The sequence below is a fragment of the Ascaphus truei genome, chromosome 8 (assembly GCF_040206685.1).
Source record: "Ascaphus truei isolate aAscTru1 chromosome 8, aAscTru1.hap1, whole genome shotgun sequence".
Taxonomy (NCBI): domain Eukaryota; kingdom Metazoa; phylum Chordata; class Amphibia; order Anura; family Ascaphidae; genus Ascaphus; species Ascaphus truei.
Window position 1 is genome coordinate 102,507,623 of NC_134490.1, and position 21,232 is coordinate 102,528,854.

Here is a 21,232-nt window from a genome sequence, read left to right on the forward strand (position 1 = left end):
GCGACCAGGTCATTGATTGGTTCAGGGGCTGTCACATGAGGCGACAGCCCCTAAAAAATCAAATATTGCTGGCTTCAAAAAATCGCGTCACCACGTCACGCTTACTATAAGCGCACGCGGCGGCGGCGACAATGCATTTGTTCTCGGGCGCAGCCTAAATACTTACATACTTCAACAGCTCGCTCTTGCAAAATTAGGCTGCGTCCACGCTGCCGCTGAGGGCGGTGACATCACCAACTCTCCAAGCATGAGCACAGTGTGTCCTGCATAATTTTGCAAGCACGAGTGGGGAAGTGTTTACACTTTTTTTCATTATTTCTGTACATTCATAGTATGAGTGATATAGGGGCAGACGACCCTTTCACTTGCAGAGGATCGCAGCGAAGCAGGTTGCCAGCGGAGGAGAGCAGGAACACAGCACTATTGTAGGGCAGACACCGGAGGGAGGGGCGTTTGACATCACAGCACTGGGGCGTGCTCCTCCCCCGTACCTCCAAATCACGTGGCCCCACCTGCACTATTCTGTTTGGCGGCCCGCGCGCGCACATATTTTTTGGCCTGCGCACCCAGGTTTTGACGCACCCGCCCCGCCTAAATAATCTTGCGCCCGGGGCGCCCCCCCTCAGTTTGTGCACCGATGCATTCAATCACAACACCCACACACACAAGCAACACACACACACACAGTCACAACACACACAACCAACACTCACATAATCACAACCAACACACACAACACTCAATCACAACACCCACACAGACAAACAACCAACAGGCACGGCATACACACACACGCAATCACAACCAACACACACTGCAGTCCATATACATACACACATATATAAAAGTTGTCTGTCTCTCTCTTCCGCACTTTTACTTATTTATCCATCTGCATATACATATAACGTTATGTATATGCCTTTTGCAATGTATTTTACCCTATTTGCGGCTTGAACTGTTAGTTTCAACTTTATCATGTCTATAACCTGTTTCCCAATACATTTGTTTCCTGTGTGCATGTGTTTTTTCTTATTATCATTTACTATCTCTTGTGTTTAGGCAGCCTATTCCTGGCTTTCTCTGCCGATTCCTCCAATGAAGGAGGGTCTATGGAGTCAGCCTATCACTACTACCATCTCCAGCTGATTCACTTCACTGATCACTCCATACGTCACAGTACATGCGACTATTAATACAGCCGTCATCAGTACATACGTTGAGCCCCCGGACGAAGCAGGTGGCGAAACATGCACGTCGGGGCTTGTCTGTTTGTCCTGGATTCGGTGGTGTCCCAAGATGTTCTCCTTGCTGCATACCATTTTTCGTGCCCGTACTATCCCAGGAGCATGCGCATTGTGGCAGTTGCGGTTACATCTTCCTGAACCCACGAGTACTCCTTTGGCTGTGGACACTTGCTATTCACATTAATGGACTTGTGCCAAGTACTTTTTTGCACTTTCTTTGGCTTTGCCGTTTGTTGTTTGCCACTTCTCATGCATCTGTGTGTGCTTAATCAACCTGCATACTTCAATTGTGGCGTCACATTGTTAATGGTTCACTACCATCCTTTACATGAGGTTATACTTGGTGACCATTGACCGGCCGGTCTAAGTGTTTCCACACTTTAGTATTCATTGGAACAGTTACCATTACACTCCATTCCATTTGTGTATTAGCACTTATTGTATCCACATACCAGGGTTCAGCTACTGTCTCCCCCTTAATATTTGTGGCATTTGTATTCATAGCTCATTTCAGCTTTACATCCATTTTTTTAGGAGGTTTCGGCATTATCACAGCTCATTGAACACCACTGTTCCTTTGTATCTTTTTATGTTTGTATGTGATGAATACATTTTGTTATCTGATACTATATTCGTATGCTAGAGTGCTACTTTTGTGGATTCTCTTTTCTGTGTTGGTTTTCATATTATTCTTATCCCCAGCATCGCCAGTAGTGTTCCATTACACACACTTTATTATACTGGTTTTAGCATGTGTTATTTTTAGGTCTGTTGCAGGCTCTCTTTTGTGTCTCTCATATATATATATATATATATATATATATATATATATATATATATGTGAAAATCCTAAGTGGTTCACAAACTGTTTCTCCTGCGTGTGTGCGTGTGTGTATATATATAGTTTCAAGAAACAGTTTGGAGAAACAGTTTGTGAACCACTTAGGATTTTCACATATTTCAAATGTAGAATGTTATTAGATCTTCATTCAAGTCCTAATAATAAAGATAACCTGGTCAAACAAATTACAAAAAAAGGATACTTTTTCAATATTTATTTATCCACAAATTATTAAACATTCAATATCCATGTGTGAAAAAGTATGTGACCCTTTAGATTCAGTGCCTGGGGGCACCTCCTTGAGCAGCAATAACTTCAACTAAGCGTTTCCTGTAACTGCTGGTCAGTCTCTCACATCGGGTTTGAAGAATTTTGACCCATTCCATCTTACAGAACTGCTTCAATTCTGTGACATTTGAGGGCTTCCTTGCATGGATAGCTCACTTCAGGTCCTGCCATGACATTTCGATGGGGTTTAGATATGGACTTTGACTAGGCCATTCTAAAATGCGAAATTTCTTCTTCTGCAGCCATTCCTTTGTAGATCTGCTTGTATGTTTAGGATCATCTTCTTGCTGCATGATCCACTTACGCTAAAGCTACAGCTAACAGACGGATGCCTGACATTCTCCTCTAGAATCTTCTGATACAATGTAAAATTCATGGTTGTGTCAATGATGGCAAGCTGTCCAGGTCCTGAGGCAGCAAACCATCACACTCCCACCACCATGCTTGACAGTTGTGATGAGGTTCTTCTGTTCAAACGCAGATTTGGTTTTCGCCAAACATAACTTTTCTCATTGAGGGCAAAGAATTCTACCTTTCAGGTCTGCAACCCCACCATTATCACCCAGCACCCCCACTGCAGCAAGGGATTCTGGGAAATGACATGCAAACGAGCACACCTTTTGCTTCAAAACCATTCAACATGGTTCCCCTATAGGCTTAAGCTTGCTGCATGGTCACAGTTTTGAGCACAGCCAGGGTTAAGATGCATAGCCACTAAACCCACCCACAGACAGACTGTTTCGACCTTAATGGGTCTCTTCAGTGTGGTGTGGTGTTGGTTATACTAGCTATGCAAAATGAAGCAGGTATCGGAGACACACACACACACACACACACACACACACACACACACACACACACACACACACACACACACACACACACACACACACACACACACACACACACACACACACACACACACACACACACACACACACACACACACACCTATTTTTCCCAGCAAGCAATCTGAATGTGGTGCAGGGCATATCTGTAGGCAAAATTAATTCTGGATAAGAGCACGCACAAATGCCATCAAGTGGTAAAAGTGGCTAAAAATCCACAGAAACTAGAAGGGGAAAAAAACATCTATACAAATGCTAATCCGATGTATTGATGCCCCCACATCACTTCCAGACTGATTGCAGAGAGGAACTGCTCCCTATCACTCATGCTTTGGAAGGAATCCGTTCTACTGTAGAAATGTACCTGAAGCTTACGAGGTATCAAAAAATTATGCACAAATACATGAGAAACCTACACGTAGAAATAAGATTCTGAGCTCTAACGTATCCTAATATTGTACACCAAGCAGAGCACAGAGCAAATACAATCTTCTACACAGGAGGAGGACAAGCAATGTTCAAGCTTCCAGCCAAAAGCAATATTTAAGAAGCACTTAAGTCACATAAGTAAATTAACAAAATAACCCTTCGGTTTTTTCAGCTCCTGACCTTGCGCAATGCTTTGCTTCAGTTATTCTAATTCACAATTCCGTCCACTGCTAATAAAATATTATTTTACATTTTATATTAAACAATTACGGGCTGCAGCCTACTATATTTATTAAGAAAAGAATTACAGGAAAAAGCAGTCTGACCTGTGATACCCCATTCATTGCAGGGAACTTGCCAGCCGGTGAGCTTTGCTTGTTGGCACAATGACAGTGTGATTTAATCCCAAATGTGTCTCTGAGATGATGCATTGCCTCGAGGAGATCTGTCAGAACTGCAATAACAAGGAGCCAATCAGATATTTATACATATGTAACCATCTCCCCCCACCTCCTCCTTTTCCCTTATTTTTATATATAAAGCATGTGACAGTGTATAATTCTACATTCTTACCGAAGCTGGCAATCGTTTGGTGCGCCTGTTCTAAACCTGTAAAAATCCTGATTGTGTGCCTAACGAAATGGCCGTAGTCTGTGAAATGCTGCAGCTAATATGTAACATTATATTACTAAGTGTAACACATTATTGTTAAAGCTTTCAGAGTAATAGACAGTCTGGGGTTTGGAACACAGCAAGAGATCTTTGTGATACTTTGTTGCCAAAGGGCAAATCTAAAAAAAAGTGTGTCAGAGCCTGTTTCAAAAGAGAAAGTGGATATGACTTTCTAAATGGTTGCTGCAGCAACCAAAGGATGATCAGTACATTAACAAAATTCATTAACAAATGGCATTAGGAGTTAAAAAATGTTTTATAGACAGTATTATACAATACGACAGAACGGATTTATTTAAAAAAAAAAAAAAAAACATATATGATGCTTCATGTTTTGCTGCTTTAAATCATTGTCTCATAATTACAGCAGTTGAGCCCCACTCCCCTACATCTTTGCTTTGATAATGCCCTGCAGACTTTTACTTGCATTTTAAGGAGGATTTGCTGTAAGTGACTAGTAAAACAATCTGTACAACAGAAAACAAACAGCTGTTGTCATTACTATACATTGGAAAAGGGCCGGCTGGTAACATTGTGGGGCTCGGTGCAGGGAACTGGTGCAGGGCCTCTCATCTTCTCCTTCGCTATGTCTTCCTTCAGTGTACCTCATCATGGCATCGCAATGACAAATGACATTGTGTTGCCATGATAATGGGACGTCATGTGACATCCCTGTCATAGACACGCGGCGCCACAGGGTGTCCCGTTGTCAGTGTGACGCCATATGATGTCCCGTTTTCATGGCAACGTGACTCCATTTGATGTTGCGTGCCATGTTGAGGGACACAGGAAGACATCGCGAAGGAGAAGGTAAGACAGTTACAGAGGTCCCGCGCTCTCCCCCAGCAATCACTTTGTTGTGGGGAAGAGTGCGGGGCCTCTAACCGCTGGGCTCGGTGCAGTGGCACAGACTGCACCGCCACCACTGCATTGCACTTTCCACTTTGTTTTTAAAAGTGTAAGCTCCTAAAAGTATGGTCAGTGTTACCTATTATGTAAGCATTAGTTACAGCAGCTGCTGCCCCCTTAGAAGCCCCTCAGTACGTGCTGTTATTGTCTTAGTGTTACAATCTAGAGATGAAGAAAACACTGATTGGAGGTTATTACTGTAACCTTCAGACTGCACGGGGCTCAGGGAGAGCGCCCTTCTTACCTACCGGACACTTCATATTTCAAACACTTATATATCCTGAATGACAACTCAGATTTAACAAAATAAAAAGAGCGTTGTAAATGACCAGATTCAATGTTTTTTTTTTTTAAAGAACAGTGTTTCATTAAATGTGTAATATTTCCTACATGTTTTATTGTTGTGACCTTTCACAGCACCACTGCAATGTGCAGTAAAATACTCTAGAGCCGTACAAATACAGGATAATAAAAACAAATAAAGCGACATTTTATAATAGTGATTTCAAAAAGGAATATGAACCTTTGATATAAATCCGTTTTATTTTTAAATAGATGAGCAATTACCTGCAGGGAATCCTCATATTTTATTTTGTAGACCAATTGTTATCATGGTAAATCTGCTGCTTTAAAATCTACCTTATTTGGCTTCAGCAATAAAACAAGTCAAAGGTCAAATCATGTTACCTTGTTCAATGGCCTTACCAGAGCTTGGGACAATCTGCGTGGGCATCAAGTGCTTGTAATCATGAGGCTGTCCCTTTACACACTTCACCCAAGTATATAATTCTTTATCTGAAAGGAAATGACACATTAAGTCGTTTTCCTCCGGAACAATGTACTAAAATAAGCCACTAAACAATATTTCATAATACTCAGGTTCAGAATTACTTGTTCTAAATCACAATTGGGAAGGCAAAGTGGAAACATAAAAAGAGAAAATCTGCAAACCAAATGTGAGAAATGGCCAGAATAAGGTGGCAAATGGGTGCTAATCTTATGTGAATTTCTACATTTCGATCATACACATTTTGGTTATATGGATAACTGTACTTGGAGACAAAGGGAAAAGAAAAAAAGGAAATGCATTTAATATTCAAAGAATAGCATATAAATTCATTGTTTCTGGTAACAAACTAACAGGAAGCAATCCTTAAACGGGCAACTGCTGCAAAGTGTACTAGTGATCAGCATTATTAATAGGTTAAAACTAGGAGATTGATGTCTTTTGACCAAAATCACAGAATTACTCCCTTTTGTGTGATTTTACTGTACTCAAAAGATGGTATGGGCCAATTCCCCACCCCCCTCTACTTATCGGTCTTCAAATAAGGATGGATAGGGGGAGGATAAACAATTCATTGGCAAACAATCCCCCATTAAGACGCCTGGGAAAAAATAGAATTTGTAATTGACTCAAAGAAAATAAGGCAGCTAAAATGTTGTTTTTAGCAGTGATAATTTGTTTATTAAAGAAGCAAACATGATTGTACCATTCTTTACAAAAGGTTGTTTTTTGAACAGCTACCTGTGACCTCACCTATGAAAAGCACACCTAAAAAACAATAATGTATCGGTTAAACGTATTTCTATATATTTTATGCAAGGAAATGCTGCTTTGCGTGTTCCTTCAAACTTTTACATCTTTTCAAGGTCATCTACAAAGTAACATCATCCTTGTGCCTTCACTATATCACAGTATTTTCCACAGTTAATTTAAACTTTAGCATCTGCTATTTACGTCATTTTTGCAATATCATTTTCTTATACAGAATTGGAGAGTCATTAAGCTTGAGGACATTATTTTAAATAACTGCATTTCTTTTTATCTTAGTGGATGTTTATATTTTAATTAGATTAAAATACATTCATCTCGGCAAAAGCAAACTGGAAGTAATTTATAGAACATGACCAAAAAAAAAAATTGATACCAATATTCTTCCAATTCATGCATTCTTCACAAAAATGTCCAGGCACTGAGTAATTTACACAGCAGTGTTTGACGTTACCATGCTGCTAGAAATATTTATAATGCTTTCTTTTTTTGAATGAAAGTGGACTTGTTTAAATGCCTCTCGTTTTGTTTCTATGCATATATATTATAGAAACCCAACAAGTACTAGGCCTCAGAGTTCAAGTGGTAGAATATTACTGGGTGCACTAGCCACTACTTCAAACATTTTGACCACTGTAAAACATTAATGAAATGGCAAAAACATGCAAAAGAATCATTTACAAAATGCTTGTAAACAAAACAATTACAAAATAAAATTGCTTTTTGAGGTGTGTGTGTGTGTGTGTGTGTATCTACCATCACGTAGAAAGAATCTCAACTGTTATACACAATTACAATCACTTTATTAAATAGTCACTAAAAAAAACATTAAAAACGTATCCCTCATGACCTCAATAGTAGTAAAGTGCATGGTCTGACTAGAACAGATCATATCACAAAAGGTTTCTGACTAATGTTGAATATATACAAGTTCTGACAAATGAGGAAACAGGTGGAGAGAAGAATCAAAGATTATCCCACACCTCCACGACCAGTCGGTCAAAACAACATGGTGGAACAGAACTACAATATACTGTAAGACAAAATCGCCGTGAGACAAAACTGAAAACGGAAATACTGAACATATAAAATATATGATGCGAATAGTACTATGAAGAATTCTTCCCGTTTCAACTAGTGTTGTACCGAGTCCTGAGGATTGCTGGGTACCAGGTATATGGGCCCATATGCAGGCCGGGACCCGGCTAGGTAGAATTGGCTTACGTGCAGCCCATGGTGGAGGGTGAGGAAGACCGCTGTGGAGGGTGTGGAAGACCGCTGTGGAGGGTGAGGAAGACCGCTGTGGAGGGTGAGGAAGACCGCTGTGGAGGGTGAAGAGGACCGCAGTGACATCTTTAGAGCAGCAGCAGACGTCCTGGTGGCGGTGACCACAGCAGAAGTCCTTGTTTAGCCGGTGGAAGCAGCGGAACACAGCACTGCTGATGCCGGTGGGAGCCGGGCAACCATGTGACCGGATACGGCGTTACTATCGGACAGCTGGGGAGGGGCAGGCACCGGTCCCAGCCCCCTGCTGCCGGGTCCGGGTAAGTTCCGGGTAGCTGAAAAAGCACCGGGTACCGGACAATTTCTGGGTACTCGCTACATCACTAGTTTGAACACATCCGGAGCCTCCAGTTTGCCAAGTATCTGTGTGGCCTTAGCTCTAATTGAACTGTGGATGTCCCATACCCGATTATTATGGTTGATACGGGACTAGATATACACTTTGCATCATATATTTTAGATGTTCAGTCCTCATTATTTTGAGCTTTGTGTCACACTGATTTTGTTTGACATGGTAGTTTTGCTCCACCATGATGTTTTGACCGGCCGGTACAGGAGATGTGGGGGAATGAACGTGATTGCTCTCTCCACCCGTTTCCTCATTAGGTAGAACTTATACAGGTCATTAGTCCTCATTCGTCAGAAACCCTTTGAGACATAATATGATGCGTTCCAATCAGACAATGTGCTTTACTATTATTGAGTTCATGAGCGATTCGTTTTGAATGGTTTTCAGTGACAGTATTTAATAAAGTGATTGTCATTTTGCATACCAGCGGTCTGTTTAGGATGCTTTCTTCTTGGTGGTAGTCATTATTATCCCAAAGCACCATCACTAGTTTCATTTCTATATCCTACTCACCTTCTTTTGGTACAGGTTTTCTGGTTATCTGTTTGCATGATCTATTTGTGTTTGTGTATACACAAACACACACAATATTCTGCAATATTTGCATCTGTGTTACAGTAAACATGTGGGCGCATAAGAGCTTCAAAACATTAAGAAACAAGCATTAGATTGTTACGGTAGGTGTTACACTGCATTCACTCGGTTGTAACCCATTTGCTGTTGAGTTAGTGTGAACCTTAAATTCATTTAGCATACATAAACATTAAAAAAAATCAAGTATCAGTGAACAAGGACAGCGTTACATTTAATAACTTGCTACTTTTAAGCCGCAAAATATAATAAGAGATAGTTGGGAAATTTTTAGTTAGATTTTCTGAACGGGGAAGCTCTAGTACAAAAATAGTAATTCACCAAATAGGGGGAAAAACATGCAGAGGACTGCTGACTAAGCATTTATGTAAGAAGCTAGGATCAACAGTGTGCAGAATGGACCGATTCATAAAAACTAACCTCTAGAACTTTTTCTTTCCTTTGCCTTGTAACAATCTAGACAGACCACAAAGCCACATTTCTGGCAGACCCAGTGAATGTTAAACAAGGTGGCTTCACATGCATCACACATCTCACGAACACCTCGGACTGCTCTCTTCCAGGCAATTTTTGCTGAAATGCAGAATATTATACCAAAACATTAAAGTTTGCTTAGCATGGGCATACTTCTTTATGAAACTGTTCATTTGCTCTCTGTGGTATTGGTTGATAGAATGTGCTGCAAATACAACCTTCACTGGCCTCTTTAGTACCTAAGTGTATGTATCCTTCCCTGAGTATATGTATCTAGGTAGCACCAATCTACAGTACCTATCAATTCTTTCTTGCATGAAACGTTCATATGGCGTGGTGCGTATCTCTAACACTACCAATGAATATGACGGCCATTTGACACGTGACGCGCTTCTCTAATGCTCTTATAAGGGGGTTACAAAAAAGATATAACAGTGCGAGTCAGCAGTTGTAAATATTGGTGGAAGCAAAATATTATAACGGGCATTCACTTCTTAGATAAAATTGCATGGTTGGCCTCGGAAATACACTAGGGGGGTGCGGCTGTTACAGAGGCCCTGCTCTCTTCCCCAAGGCATTTCAATTAAATGCTGGGGCACAGCGCAAGGCCTCTGTAAATGCCCTTACCTTGGCTTCGGGCGACGTGATGCCATGGCAACGCATTGTCAAATTATGCAGCGGGGTCATGTGATGTCGCGTTGATATGGCAAAGTGGTCGCATAACCCTGAGCGTCATTTGACGCCGGAGACAAGGTAAGGGGGTGGGGGACACGAGCGGGCGGGAGGGGGGGAAGAGCAAGCAGAGGGGCGCAGACTGAAAAGTTTGCGCACCCCTGAAACACACAATACTGAGCACTTCTATCACCACCTACAGACAGACTGAGCAGGAGGCACACCACTTACGGACTTCGTTTAGCCTGGAGACACATCCTTTTACTGCTGTGGACTCTAACTGGTCTGTAGAGAACTCTAGCATTATCTCTCTAGACTCTGTATCCTGGGCATTGTCAGGACTTTCTCTATGATTGCATTATAGACTCAATGAGTCTGAGTGTCCCTGTCAGGGATAGTGTAGTGTCACATATTTGGGATATTTGAGCTCAACATATTGCCTAGAAAGACCCTCACTGAACTGTATTCAGGGGCCCCATATCCCGTATAACACTACTATAGGTGCTGTACTGATTTATCGCACTCTCTCCACTTGGAATGTTATTCATTTATTCATTGTTTACATCTGGCTGTTCACTCTTTCATAGGGAGATTTTTAACAGGGTTATAGGGAAGTACCATCGGACACTTTTTCTGCCCATTACGAACGGGCCTGAAGGGGTTTCACCCCAAAACATTGACCCCCTTCCCCGTATTGGCGCACTTCACCACCCCCCCCCCCACCCCCCAAGGATTTTCCCTCACTCTGTTTTTCCTTCCTACCATTCCCCTTCTTCCTCCTTGTCACATATACTACACACTTATATGTTATTTACACCTCTTTGGGTTTGTGTACTTATTGCTGATATAATCGGTTTGGCTTATTCCATTTCTCATTGATCATTTGTGAGTGCAGGGAACATAATTCTGTGTATACACAATATTTATATTTTGCTTTATATGCATACTTATTTTTATTGGTGGATACAACATAGTAAATAAAATTATTACTTGTGGGTACATTTTCATGTCTTAGAGAGGTCTGCAACCTTCTTTTGTCATTATCGCTTAGCAAACAATGCTTCCACTGCAGCCAAGGATTCTGGGTAATGACATGCAAAGGAGCACACAGTGAGTCACTCTTTACATCATCTATTTAAACATGGACCCCTACAAGCGCATGCCTGCCATATTACACAGATTTTCAGCACAGCCTGGGTTGAAGAAGTGCAGAGCTAGAAAACCTACTCACAGACAGCAATTTGGACAGTTGGGGTCTCTTCAGTGTGAGGTTGGTTGCTGGCTATGCAACGTGACGTTTGTAAGTGTGACAGTATACAGTATAACCAGACACGGAAAAATATGTGGTGGGTAAAAAATAAGGTGACAATCCCTCCACTATACGTTTACAGCAAATACAATTACCACTTGTGGGTACGTTTGCATGTCAGACAGGTCAGCAGCTTTAATATACAATAATGTATATTCAACATACATTTACCCCATCTCTTATTAGTTAAGAGTGGTACTAACAGTGTGAAGTCTGGTGGACACTAGCTATGCACACAGAGATATTTTATTCACAAGAACATTACTGAGGAGGAGCATTCCTTTCCCAATGAGGTGAGCGATTGTACTGTACACTTCATTTACCGGAGCTGAAGTGAATAAGATAGGTTGGGGGTTATTAATTAAAATGCGATAGTGCTGGTCAGGGCACTATCGCACAGATACTTCCATTAAAGTCAATTGGAGTTTTTGTGCAATAGTGTCCCGATAGGCACTATTGCAGTTTAATGAAAATATCCTTATGACAAGAATGCATCACCACCTATATTACAACTCCATTTGTGTTGAAATACAATGTACCTTTAGTGTAGTAACAGGACGTATTCACAGATGTTGTAATTTTCGATGCATCTCAGATTTTGACGCAAATGTTATAAATGGTAATAAAAAGAATCTGTATAGACCAGCACCCAAACATAATTGAAAATAATTGCTGGCTCCTTGAATGCTGTTGCAAAAATTTTCAATTAAGTTTGGGTGCTGGTCTATACAGATTCAGTTCAGATGTTTTGTACCCTTCAGTGAGGGTGCTGGACTTGGGAACCAAAGGAATAAACTGATAGGAAACTAGTGAGTGCACGTTCTAATTGTTTTTTTGTATACATGGTAATTAAGCCATTTTATAGATGCGTGCTTTTAATCTATCATGCGACAGGCAAACGCTTATACGGGGTCCATGATAAAAATGGATAAGATTCAAAATGTGACAGTGTGTGCTCATATGTATGTCATTTCCCAGAATCCCCAGCTGCACTTATGGCATTGTATGCTAAGAGATACCTGTCTGAGACATGTGAATGTGCTCACAAGTGATATTTTTATTTGCTTTAATCTATTTCAAAGCCATTGAATGACTGCACCTGTAAACTCACTTTTCCAACAAAGCATTAAAATCACTGGGTTACTTACCATCTTTTTTTACCCATGACAAAGCAGCTTTCTCAGACGTCACCAGCTGACAGAATTTATCGCCTATGTAACCCAAGACATATTTAATTGTTTCAAGGTCTAATTCATCATCCTCATAGTTCTCATGTGTCCACAAACTCAGTGCTTCATTATCATACTGGTCGGGAGATGAAAACCCATCTATTCTAACCACTCCATTTTTACTGAAAGACAATCTAGACAAAAAAAAATGAATGAAAAAAATAATCAGTAACATTTTCAGAGTAAGAAACATCCTCCGAAGTGTACGAAACCAAGAGACAGACAGAAAAGGCACCGACCGCTCCACACTAAATAACATGTAAGAGTGAGAATCACCCACACAACAAATCATTATAAATAACTTTCTACAGTGCTAGAAGACAAACATGAATCTAACCAACAAGGACAAAACCTCCAAAACAGCACACACATACAGGAATGTCAAAAAGGGTGTAACATTTACATTTACAAATACAAGAAACAGATCATAAAATACATAAATACAAACCAGGTATAGAGACAGAGAAAGTTAAACAAACATACTAGTACAGTCAAAATACTAGGAAAAACATACAGTCCCAACTTGGAAGTAAGAACCTCCAGATCGAACAGTCAAGATAAAGTCATGGGTGCATATGGAACCATACCTCCACGATCAGCCAGGAAAAAAATTACATTAGTGTATATCTGTCACGAAATCAAGCAAGAGATCCAATCACCACAAAAATATTTGATGGAATTAGACATGTCCCAGGTACTATTTTATCCAAGAGACTAGAGGGCTTCCAAAGCAGAGATATTTTCTTGATGATGCAGGCCGGCCACCCAGGGCAGGATTACCCAATAGGCAGACTAGGCATGAGCTCAGGGCACCTGCAAAGCAGGGTCGGATTACCCAATAGGCCAGGGGACAGCAACCTGCAGCTAACGAGCCGCATGCAGCTCTTTTGGCTGGTCCTTGCTGCTCATTTCTGGAGGTGCTTCCTCCACTGTGCCAAAATGCCGTCCCCTACAGTTGTCGGCGCTCTGCGCCTTAGCTATGTAAGTGCATGCCGTGCAGGGAGTGTGTGCTGCTGCTCCTTAAGTGCGTGCCGCGTCAGTCTGCCTGCACCTCATTTGCTACGCGCGCCGACAGTGCAGACAGACCACAACACCACCTTGCTGAAAGTATATGTGTTGAGGGAATCATTTTGTCTGTGATTATATTGTGGGAGTGGGGAAGGGGGGTCATTTTATGTGGCCTAATTCTCTGGGGGTTATTTTATGTGGGGATCATTCTATGTGGCCAAATTCAGTTGGGATCATTTTATGTGGGATAATTCTGTGGGGGTCATTTTATGTGGGATAATTCTTTGGGGGTCATTATATGTGGAATAATTTTAAGAAGGGTGGCAGTGGGGAAGGGGGTCATTTTATGTGGGATAATTCTGTGAGAATCATTTTTTTGGATAATTATGTGGGGGAGTGGTAGTGGGGATAATTATGTGGGTGGTCTGGGTCATAATGGAGTATGGGGGAAGGGAGGAGTTGTGTGGGTAGGGGGGGTTGAGTGGGGGTGAGAGTGCAATGGGTGAGAGTGAGGGAGGTGCAAGAGAGAGAGTAAATAAATACACAGGACCAAGCATATTTTACATAGTTACATAGTAGATGAGGTTGAAAAAAGACGTACGTCCATCAAGTTCAACCTATGCTAAATTTAGACAACAGATACTAAATTTAGACAACAGATACTTTATCCTATTTCTATACTTATTGATCCAGAGGAAGGAAAAACAAAAAACCCCAGAGTCATATCATCCAAGGGGAAAAATTAATTCCTTCCTGACTCCAAGAATTGGCAATCGGATTAATCCCTGGATCAACATCCTTCCCATGTATACTTATTTGGTATATCCCTGAATACCTTTCCCATCTAAAAAGATGTCCAACCTTTTTTTGAACAAATCTATTGTATCTGCCATCACAGTCTCCATGGGTAATGAATTCCACATTCTAACTGCCCTTACTGTAAAGAACCCTTTCCTTTGTTGCTGGTGAAATCTCCTTTCCTCCAACCTTAAGGGATGGCCCAGAGTCCTTTGTACTTCCCGTGGGATGAATAGTTCTTTTGAAAGCTCCTTGTATTGTCCCCGAATAAATTTGTATATAGTTATCATATCCTCTCTAAGACGCCTCTTTTCTAATGTAAATAAATCTAATTTAGCTAGCCTCTCCTCATAAGTTAGAATGTCCATCCCCTTTATTAAGTTGGTGGCTCTTCTCTGCACTCTCTCTAGTTCCATGTCTTTTCTTTGGATTGGTGCCCAAAATTGTACTCTATATTCAAGGTGTGGTCTTACTAATGCTTAGTAAAGGGGCATAATTATGTTTACTTCCCCGTCCACCCATTACCCGTTTGATGCAAGATAAGATCTTGTTTGCCTTTGCAGCTACTGCATGACATTGGGCACTATTGCTAAACCTGCTGTCTACAATAGATTTGTTCAAAAAAAGGTTGGACATCTTTTTAGATGGGAAAGGTATACAGGGATATACCAAATAAGTATACATGGGAAGGATGTTGATCCAGGGATTAATCCGATTGCCAATTCTTGGAGTCAGGAAAGAATTAATTTTTCTCCTTAATGGGGTTTTTTGTTTGCCTTCCTCTGGATCAATAAGTATAGATATAGGATAAAGTATCTGTTGTCTAAATTTAGCATAGGTTGAACTCGATGGACCTACGTCTTTTTTCAACCTCATCTACTATGTAACTATGTAACTTGATTCTTCCCTGGTAAACACAGAGACCAAGAATTTGTTTAATACCTCTGTTTTTTCCTTATCTCCAATAATCTGCCTACCCATCTCACACTAAAAGGGTCCTATATTGTCTTTTCTCATTTTTTTGTTATTAAGGTACTTAAAGAACATTTAAGGGTTGACCTTACTTTCTATTGTAATCCTTTTTTCATTATCCATTTTTGCTAATTTGATTGCCCTTTTGCAATTTTTGTTACATTCCTTATAATTCTGATACGATGTCTCCGTCCCTTCTGACTAAAAGAATCTAAACGCCTTCCTCTTCTTGTCCATTTCCTCACCTACCTGTTTATTTAGACACATTGGTTTTGACTTATTTCTTTTGTACTTATTACCCAAGAGTACTAATTACTTATTACCCACTGATAAGTGTGCTTTTCTAACAATGTTTTAAAGATTGCCCATTTATCTTCTACATTTTCCCTGCAAAAACATCATCCCAGTGTATTACTTACAGATTAGACCTCAGTTTATTAACATCTGAATTTCTAAAGTTTAAGGTCTTTGTTGAACCCAAGTAATCTGTTTTTTGATAATTTATTTCAAATGAGACCATGTTATGATCACTTACCTAAATGTTCCCGGACTTGAATATTTGTTATTACTTCTACATTGTTTGATATGACTAAATCCAGTATTGCCCCTCTCCTGGTTGGTTCCTCAATAATTTGGGTCATATAATTGTCTTTAAGCACCCCCAAAAACCTGTTTCCTTTTGTTGTAATGCTAATCTCATTGCCCCAGTCCATGTCAGGATAATTAAAAAAAAAAAACTTTATGCAAACATGACCCAGTTTTGATGCCTTCTCCATTTGCAAAAGTATTTTAGCTTCCTCAATCTCACAGATATTTGGTGATTTATAGCATATTCCCACAAACATTTTCTTTATACTTTTACCCCCACTGCTAATTTCTATCCACAGTCTACATTTTCATCATTCCCTTCATACACATCTTCCCTTATAATAGGTTTTAGATCCGGTTTAACATATAAACCTACTCCACCTCCCCTTCTATTTGTTCGATCCTTCCGAAAAAGAGAATACCCCTTTAAATTAACTGTCCAGTCATGAGTTTCATCCCACCATGTTTCAGTAATGCCTATGATATCATACTGCTCCCTTGCAGCTTTTAATTCAAGCTCCCCCATTTTATCTGTCAGGCTTCTTGCATTAGCAACCATGCATTTAAGTTTATTTTCAGCCTGTACTATTATCTTATCTGCTCCTTCCTTTCTTCGCCCCCTTGGTTTAGTCTTTAGAAGTTTTCTAGTATTATCTGTATTTACTATGGGTGTCTCACTGCTTGTCAAACTTGCACTTGCCCCCATTCTACCTCCATACCACCTTGTATCCTACTCTATTCCATTTAGTTCATTATCTGTTTCATTCCCCTCCCCCCTCCTTCCTAGCTTAAAATCTCCTCCAACCTTTTTAGCATTCTCCCCCCCTAGCACAGAAGATCCCTCTTCATTGAGGTGCAATCCGTCCCTAGAATATAGATGGCACCTCTCAGAAAAGGAATCCCAGTGCTCTAAAAACCCAAACCCCTCCTTCCTGCAGCACTTTCTTAGCCATGCATTAACCTCCCTGATCTCTGACTGTCTCCCTGCGGTAGCGCATGGCACTGGTAGTATTTCAGAAAATACTACCTTGGAGGTCCTTGCCTTAAGCTTTTGGCCTACATCCCTGTAATCATTTTTTAGGACCCTCCATCTTTCTCTAACTTTGTCATTGCCGAACCCGAGCACCCGGGAGACAACAAACTGTTCGGTTCATGCGGTCCTGGCAACAGATTGCCCTATCAACCTTCCTAATAATGGAGTCCCCTACCACCACAATCTTTCTTTGTGCCTGAGCATCCTGAGTCCCCACTGTGCTGGAGGAACTATTCCCCTGGCTGCTAGAGGAATTAGTCTCCCCCAGCCTTGCCATTTCTGCCGGACATTCCCAATATCTTCACTCAACATGGCAAATCTATTGGCATGAATCAGCTCAGAAACGACCTGCCTCTCCCTATTGCTCCTGCGTCCCCTTCTGTCACCCAGCTACCTACCTGCTCCTCACTAACAGCGCCACCATCTGCACCACTAGTTGAAGCAAGGGCCTGCTCAGTGATATTTTAATTTATTTAGTATTTTTTATCCAAGGGTTGAGAAATGACAACTAAAAAGAGAGATAGTGATTGAAGTGCATTTGTCATAGGCAGTGTTCGACAAACCTATACATTTGCTCGCCCCGGGCGAGTGGATATAACATCGTGGCGAGCTCCTATTGGCCCAAGCAGCACACGTTTGGTACTAGGTGGCGAGTAGATTTTTTTCTGTGGCGAGTAGATTTTTTGGTGATTTGTCGACCACTGGTCATAGGTATATATGAACATTAATATACAGTATTAGTGTGTACAATATATATATATATATATATATATATATATATATATATATATATATATATATATATATATATATATATATATATATTGTGTGTATTCACGTTTTTGTTGCGGTTCTCAAAATATTTTCTTCCTTGAAAGGTTGCAGACCCCTGCAATAGGCAGACTAAGCACGTGCTCAGGGCACAACAAAAATTAGATTATTTTTTAATTTTTTTTTTTGATATTTTCAAAAAAATTAATTAAAAATAAAAGCTTCAAAGTAGTCACCATGGGAAAAATCAAAATGTTGTTGGATTTTCTTACACCCTACAACATACACTTTCCCCATTTTTCTGTTCTCTTTTATAACTTCTCCCCACCTAAACCAGGGGGTGTATACTAACCTAGATCGAAATAACGCGAGGAAATCAGATGCTGCCATGTGTTGCAATAAATATATGTTTAATTATTGATATATATTTTTTAATTATATATACTTTATTTATTATTTTCTTATATATTATATATACACCGAAAACTGTGGCAACATTGGCCCTTTGTGGACAACTTTGGCCCACCGTGCAAAAAAATTGAGCATTTTTTAAACGAATATTAAACGCGAAATTTGGAAAAGGTGTACGTGTTGGTTTGTAGGTCACAATAGTTGCAACATCTGCCGTTTCTAATACCATTCTCATTTTCCCCGTTAGAGGTCAGGACCGACGCCATTTTATATGTTAGTCCTCTATAACTCGTTTCTGCATCCCTAGTACACGGCCAGTGCATGGCTTGGCGTAACCCCCACATTTCGGTATGGGGTTTGGGGGATGCGAGACATAGAAAGGTTAGAATCCCTATACTAAGAATTTCATTTAATTTGTTTGTTTCAAATTTCAATATTTCGTATGTACAAAACTTGTCTAATTTTTTCCCCCAATACTGCAACTATTTTCTAAGCAAATGTAAGTATTACACGGTTTTATTAGCAACTTAAAAAAACGCAATGGTAATTATGCCAAATATTTATGCATTCTGTATACATTGTTAGTAAATAAAAAATGAAGCAGTTTTTATTGAAATGGTAAAAAAAAAAAAAAAAAAACAACAAAAAAAACGGCTTACATGTAAGTTTTATGTCATTTCGAAAAATACAATTTTATTTGACGGTTTCGTATTGTTTTTATTTTAAATTACATATGGGGGCACCGTAATCTTTCCCGTGCTTAGGGCCTGTAAAGGTATTAATCCAGCCACTTGTACACAGCAATCGCTCCTGTTAGATCACATTGTATGTGTGCGACACTACAGATGGGTGACTTGTTGGTGCAGTCATTACCAACCAACTGAAATAATTGGGAATGAGTCTCAAAATTAGTACTGGCTCAGAAATGTGGGAGTTCAGTCTGACGATATATACTCAATACAGATTGTTTTCTACACTCTTGGGACAGAGGAGCTTTGACATTAAACAATACATCTCACATCGAACAAAGGGGATACTCTGATGTAAACGTGTTGTCAGTCTTTGGTATTCGAGGGGTGATGGGGCTTAGAGATACATCTCCTACAAGAGAACGTAAATGGATTGTAACCCTCACGTCTCTCTTGCCCTCAGGTCTGAATGGAGCACAGAATTTTGCAACGTTTTTATGATTATTTTGTGTTGAATATGTTAACTCTAAAAAAATCCCACTAGGCTCCCAGCCTAGTGTGCATAACAAATCAAAGGTCAATGGATACGCCAAAAAAGGAATTTTACTAGAATAAAGATCGGTCAACTAATGAGTAGTGATTGATCAGTGTAGGCACCGTGCATATACAAGAAAGCAATAAACAGATATATGCGCTATCAAGGACACAATACGTGTAATCAACAAATAAAATGTAGCACAAAGGGAATTATACAAGGGACAACAAGGGAAAATGACAAGGGAGGGAGAGGGGGCAAAACAGGAAAGGGAGAGAGGACAAAGTGCACATGAAAAGGTGGGCACGTTTCGGGAGGTGGGGGGCAGCCCTTTCACACAGACCAAAAAAGGTCTGTGGCATTTCCCTTAATGCTCTCAAATAAGGCCTCCCTTTATATGAATGAAAAAAGGTTTGATTGGTATAGCTCCAAACTGAGGGGTAGGAATAAGGCAAAGTGCTAAATGTTCAGAGAGCCTGAAAGCTCAGCAGCTGTAATCCTTAATACAGGGTGATCCCCAAAGGGGGTAACCTTACGTGAGGCAGGGACCACATAGTTCTGATGCGAATCGCCGGAATCTGTAACCTCTGTAGTGAAGGATTACAGCTACTGAGCTTTCGGGCTCTTTTTAAACATTTAGCACTTTGCCTTACTTGTGACTCCTCAGTTTGTGTTGAGTGCTGGGAACCTAGTTGGGTTTTGTGTGGTTACTTTTGAGGGTCTTGGGGTCGATCTCTTGTTCCCGTTGCACCATCATTATTTATTTATTTCAGATCATACAGAGTGATGTCAATACTCTATACTTGTATGTTTGTAACCCTGTTTCTGTACATGTCTGAGATTTGCGACCTCCCTGTATGTGGACTAAAACTCCTACATTTACTTTATGCACCAGCCTGAAAAAGAAGCTATAGTGAAACGCTTGTCGAGCCTGTCATAGCGAGTTCAGCTCTGTCCAACTCAGATCTAACGTGAGAGACTGATGTATAGGAGTGGTGACCTGCATCGTCATGGAAACACCGCTGTAACAGGATCCCTCCAGCCTGTGGGATTAGTTCCTGGGACATGTTTTATTCAATTTAATTGTTTGGGGATGTTTAGAGCCTTTGATTGATTAGGTGACAGATGCACACTTATTTATTTGTTGGCCCACTGGCCGAGTAGGAAGGATTCCATAATCCCACATGACTTTATTCTGACGGTTCTATCTGGAGTCCCGCAACAACAATAAACTGAATATTTGTAACCGCTCATCCTAATATAAATCATGGATCATATTCTTGGATCAATAATAGGGTGCATGAGGACGGAATACTAGCATATACACATATTATCCAAGAAGGATAGAAAGAATTCCTCTATATGCACTCTCTATCTTATGATGTGAAATACATATATATTTAATAAGGCTTTTAGATCAGTGAAAATTTTCACTGAGTCACTTGATTTACTTGATGCAATAAAATTTTATTATTTTTTGGTTTTAACAGTTTTCACTGATCTAAAAGCCTTATTAAATATATATGTATTTCACATCATAAGATAGAGAGTGCATATAGAGGAATTCTTTCTATCCTTCTTGGATAATATGTGTATATGTTCTATCTGGGGGCTATTATTTGGAAGTGGGGAGTACGTGTTTTTCCTAGCTTTATGACAGGCTGCATTTGCACCTTTTTTTTTTTTTTTTTTGTGTGTGTGTGTGTGTGTCTAACGGGTTTGTATTTTTTGGG

The 21,232-nt window shown here is 40.2% G+C and overlaps 1 protein-coding gene across 2 annotated transcripts in view; it reads right to left on the reverse strand.

Annotated features, from left to right (window-relative positions):
• The window catches only part of JMJD1C (jumonji domain containing 1C), a 1,023,975-nt gene that overhangs the window by 41,297 nt on the left and 961,446 nt on the right, over positions 1-21,232 (reverse strand). For both annotated transcript variants that reach the window (XM_075612982.1, XM_075612983.1), the window contains 4 exons: positions 12,614-12,828; positions 9,431-9,583; positions 5,937-6,026; positions 3,977-4,104 (listed from right to left, as the gene is read on the reverse strand). In XM_075612982.1, the coding sequence (XP_075469097.1) occupies positions 3,977-4,104; positions 5,937-6,026; positions 9,431-9,583; positions 12,614-12,828 (586 nt within the window). The remainder of the gene's footprint in view (positions 1-3,976; positions 4,105-5,936; positions 6,027-9,430; positions 9,584-12,613; positions 12,829-21,232) is intronic.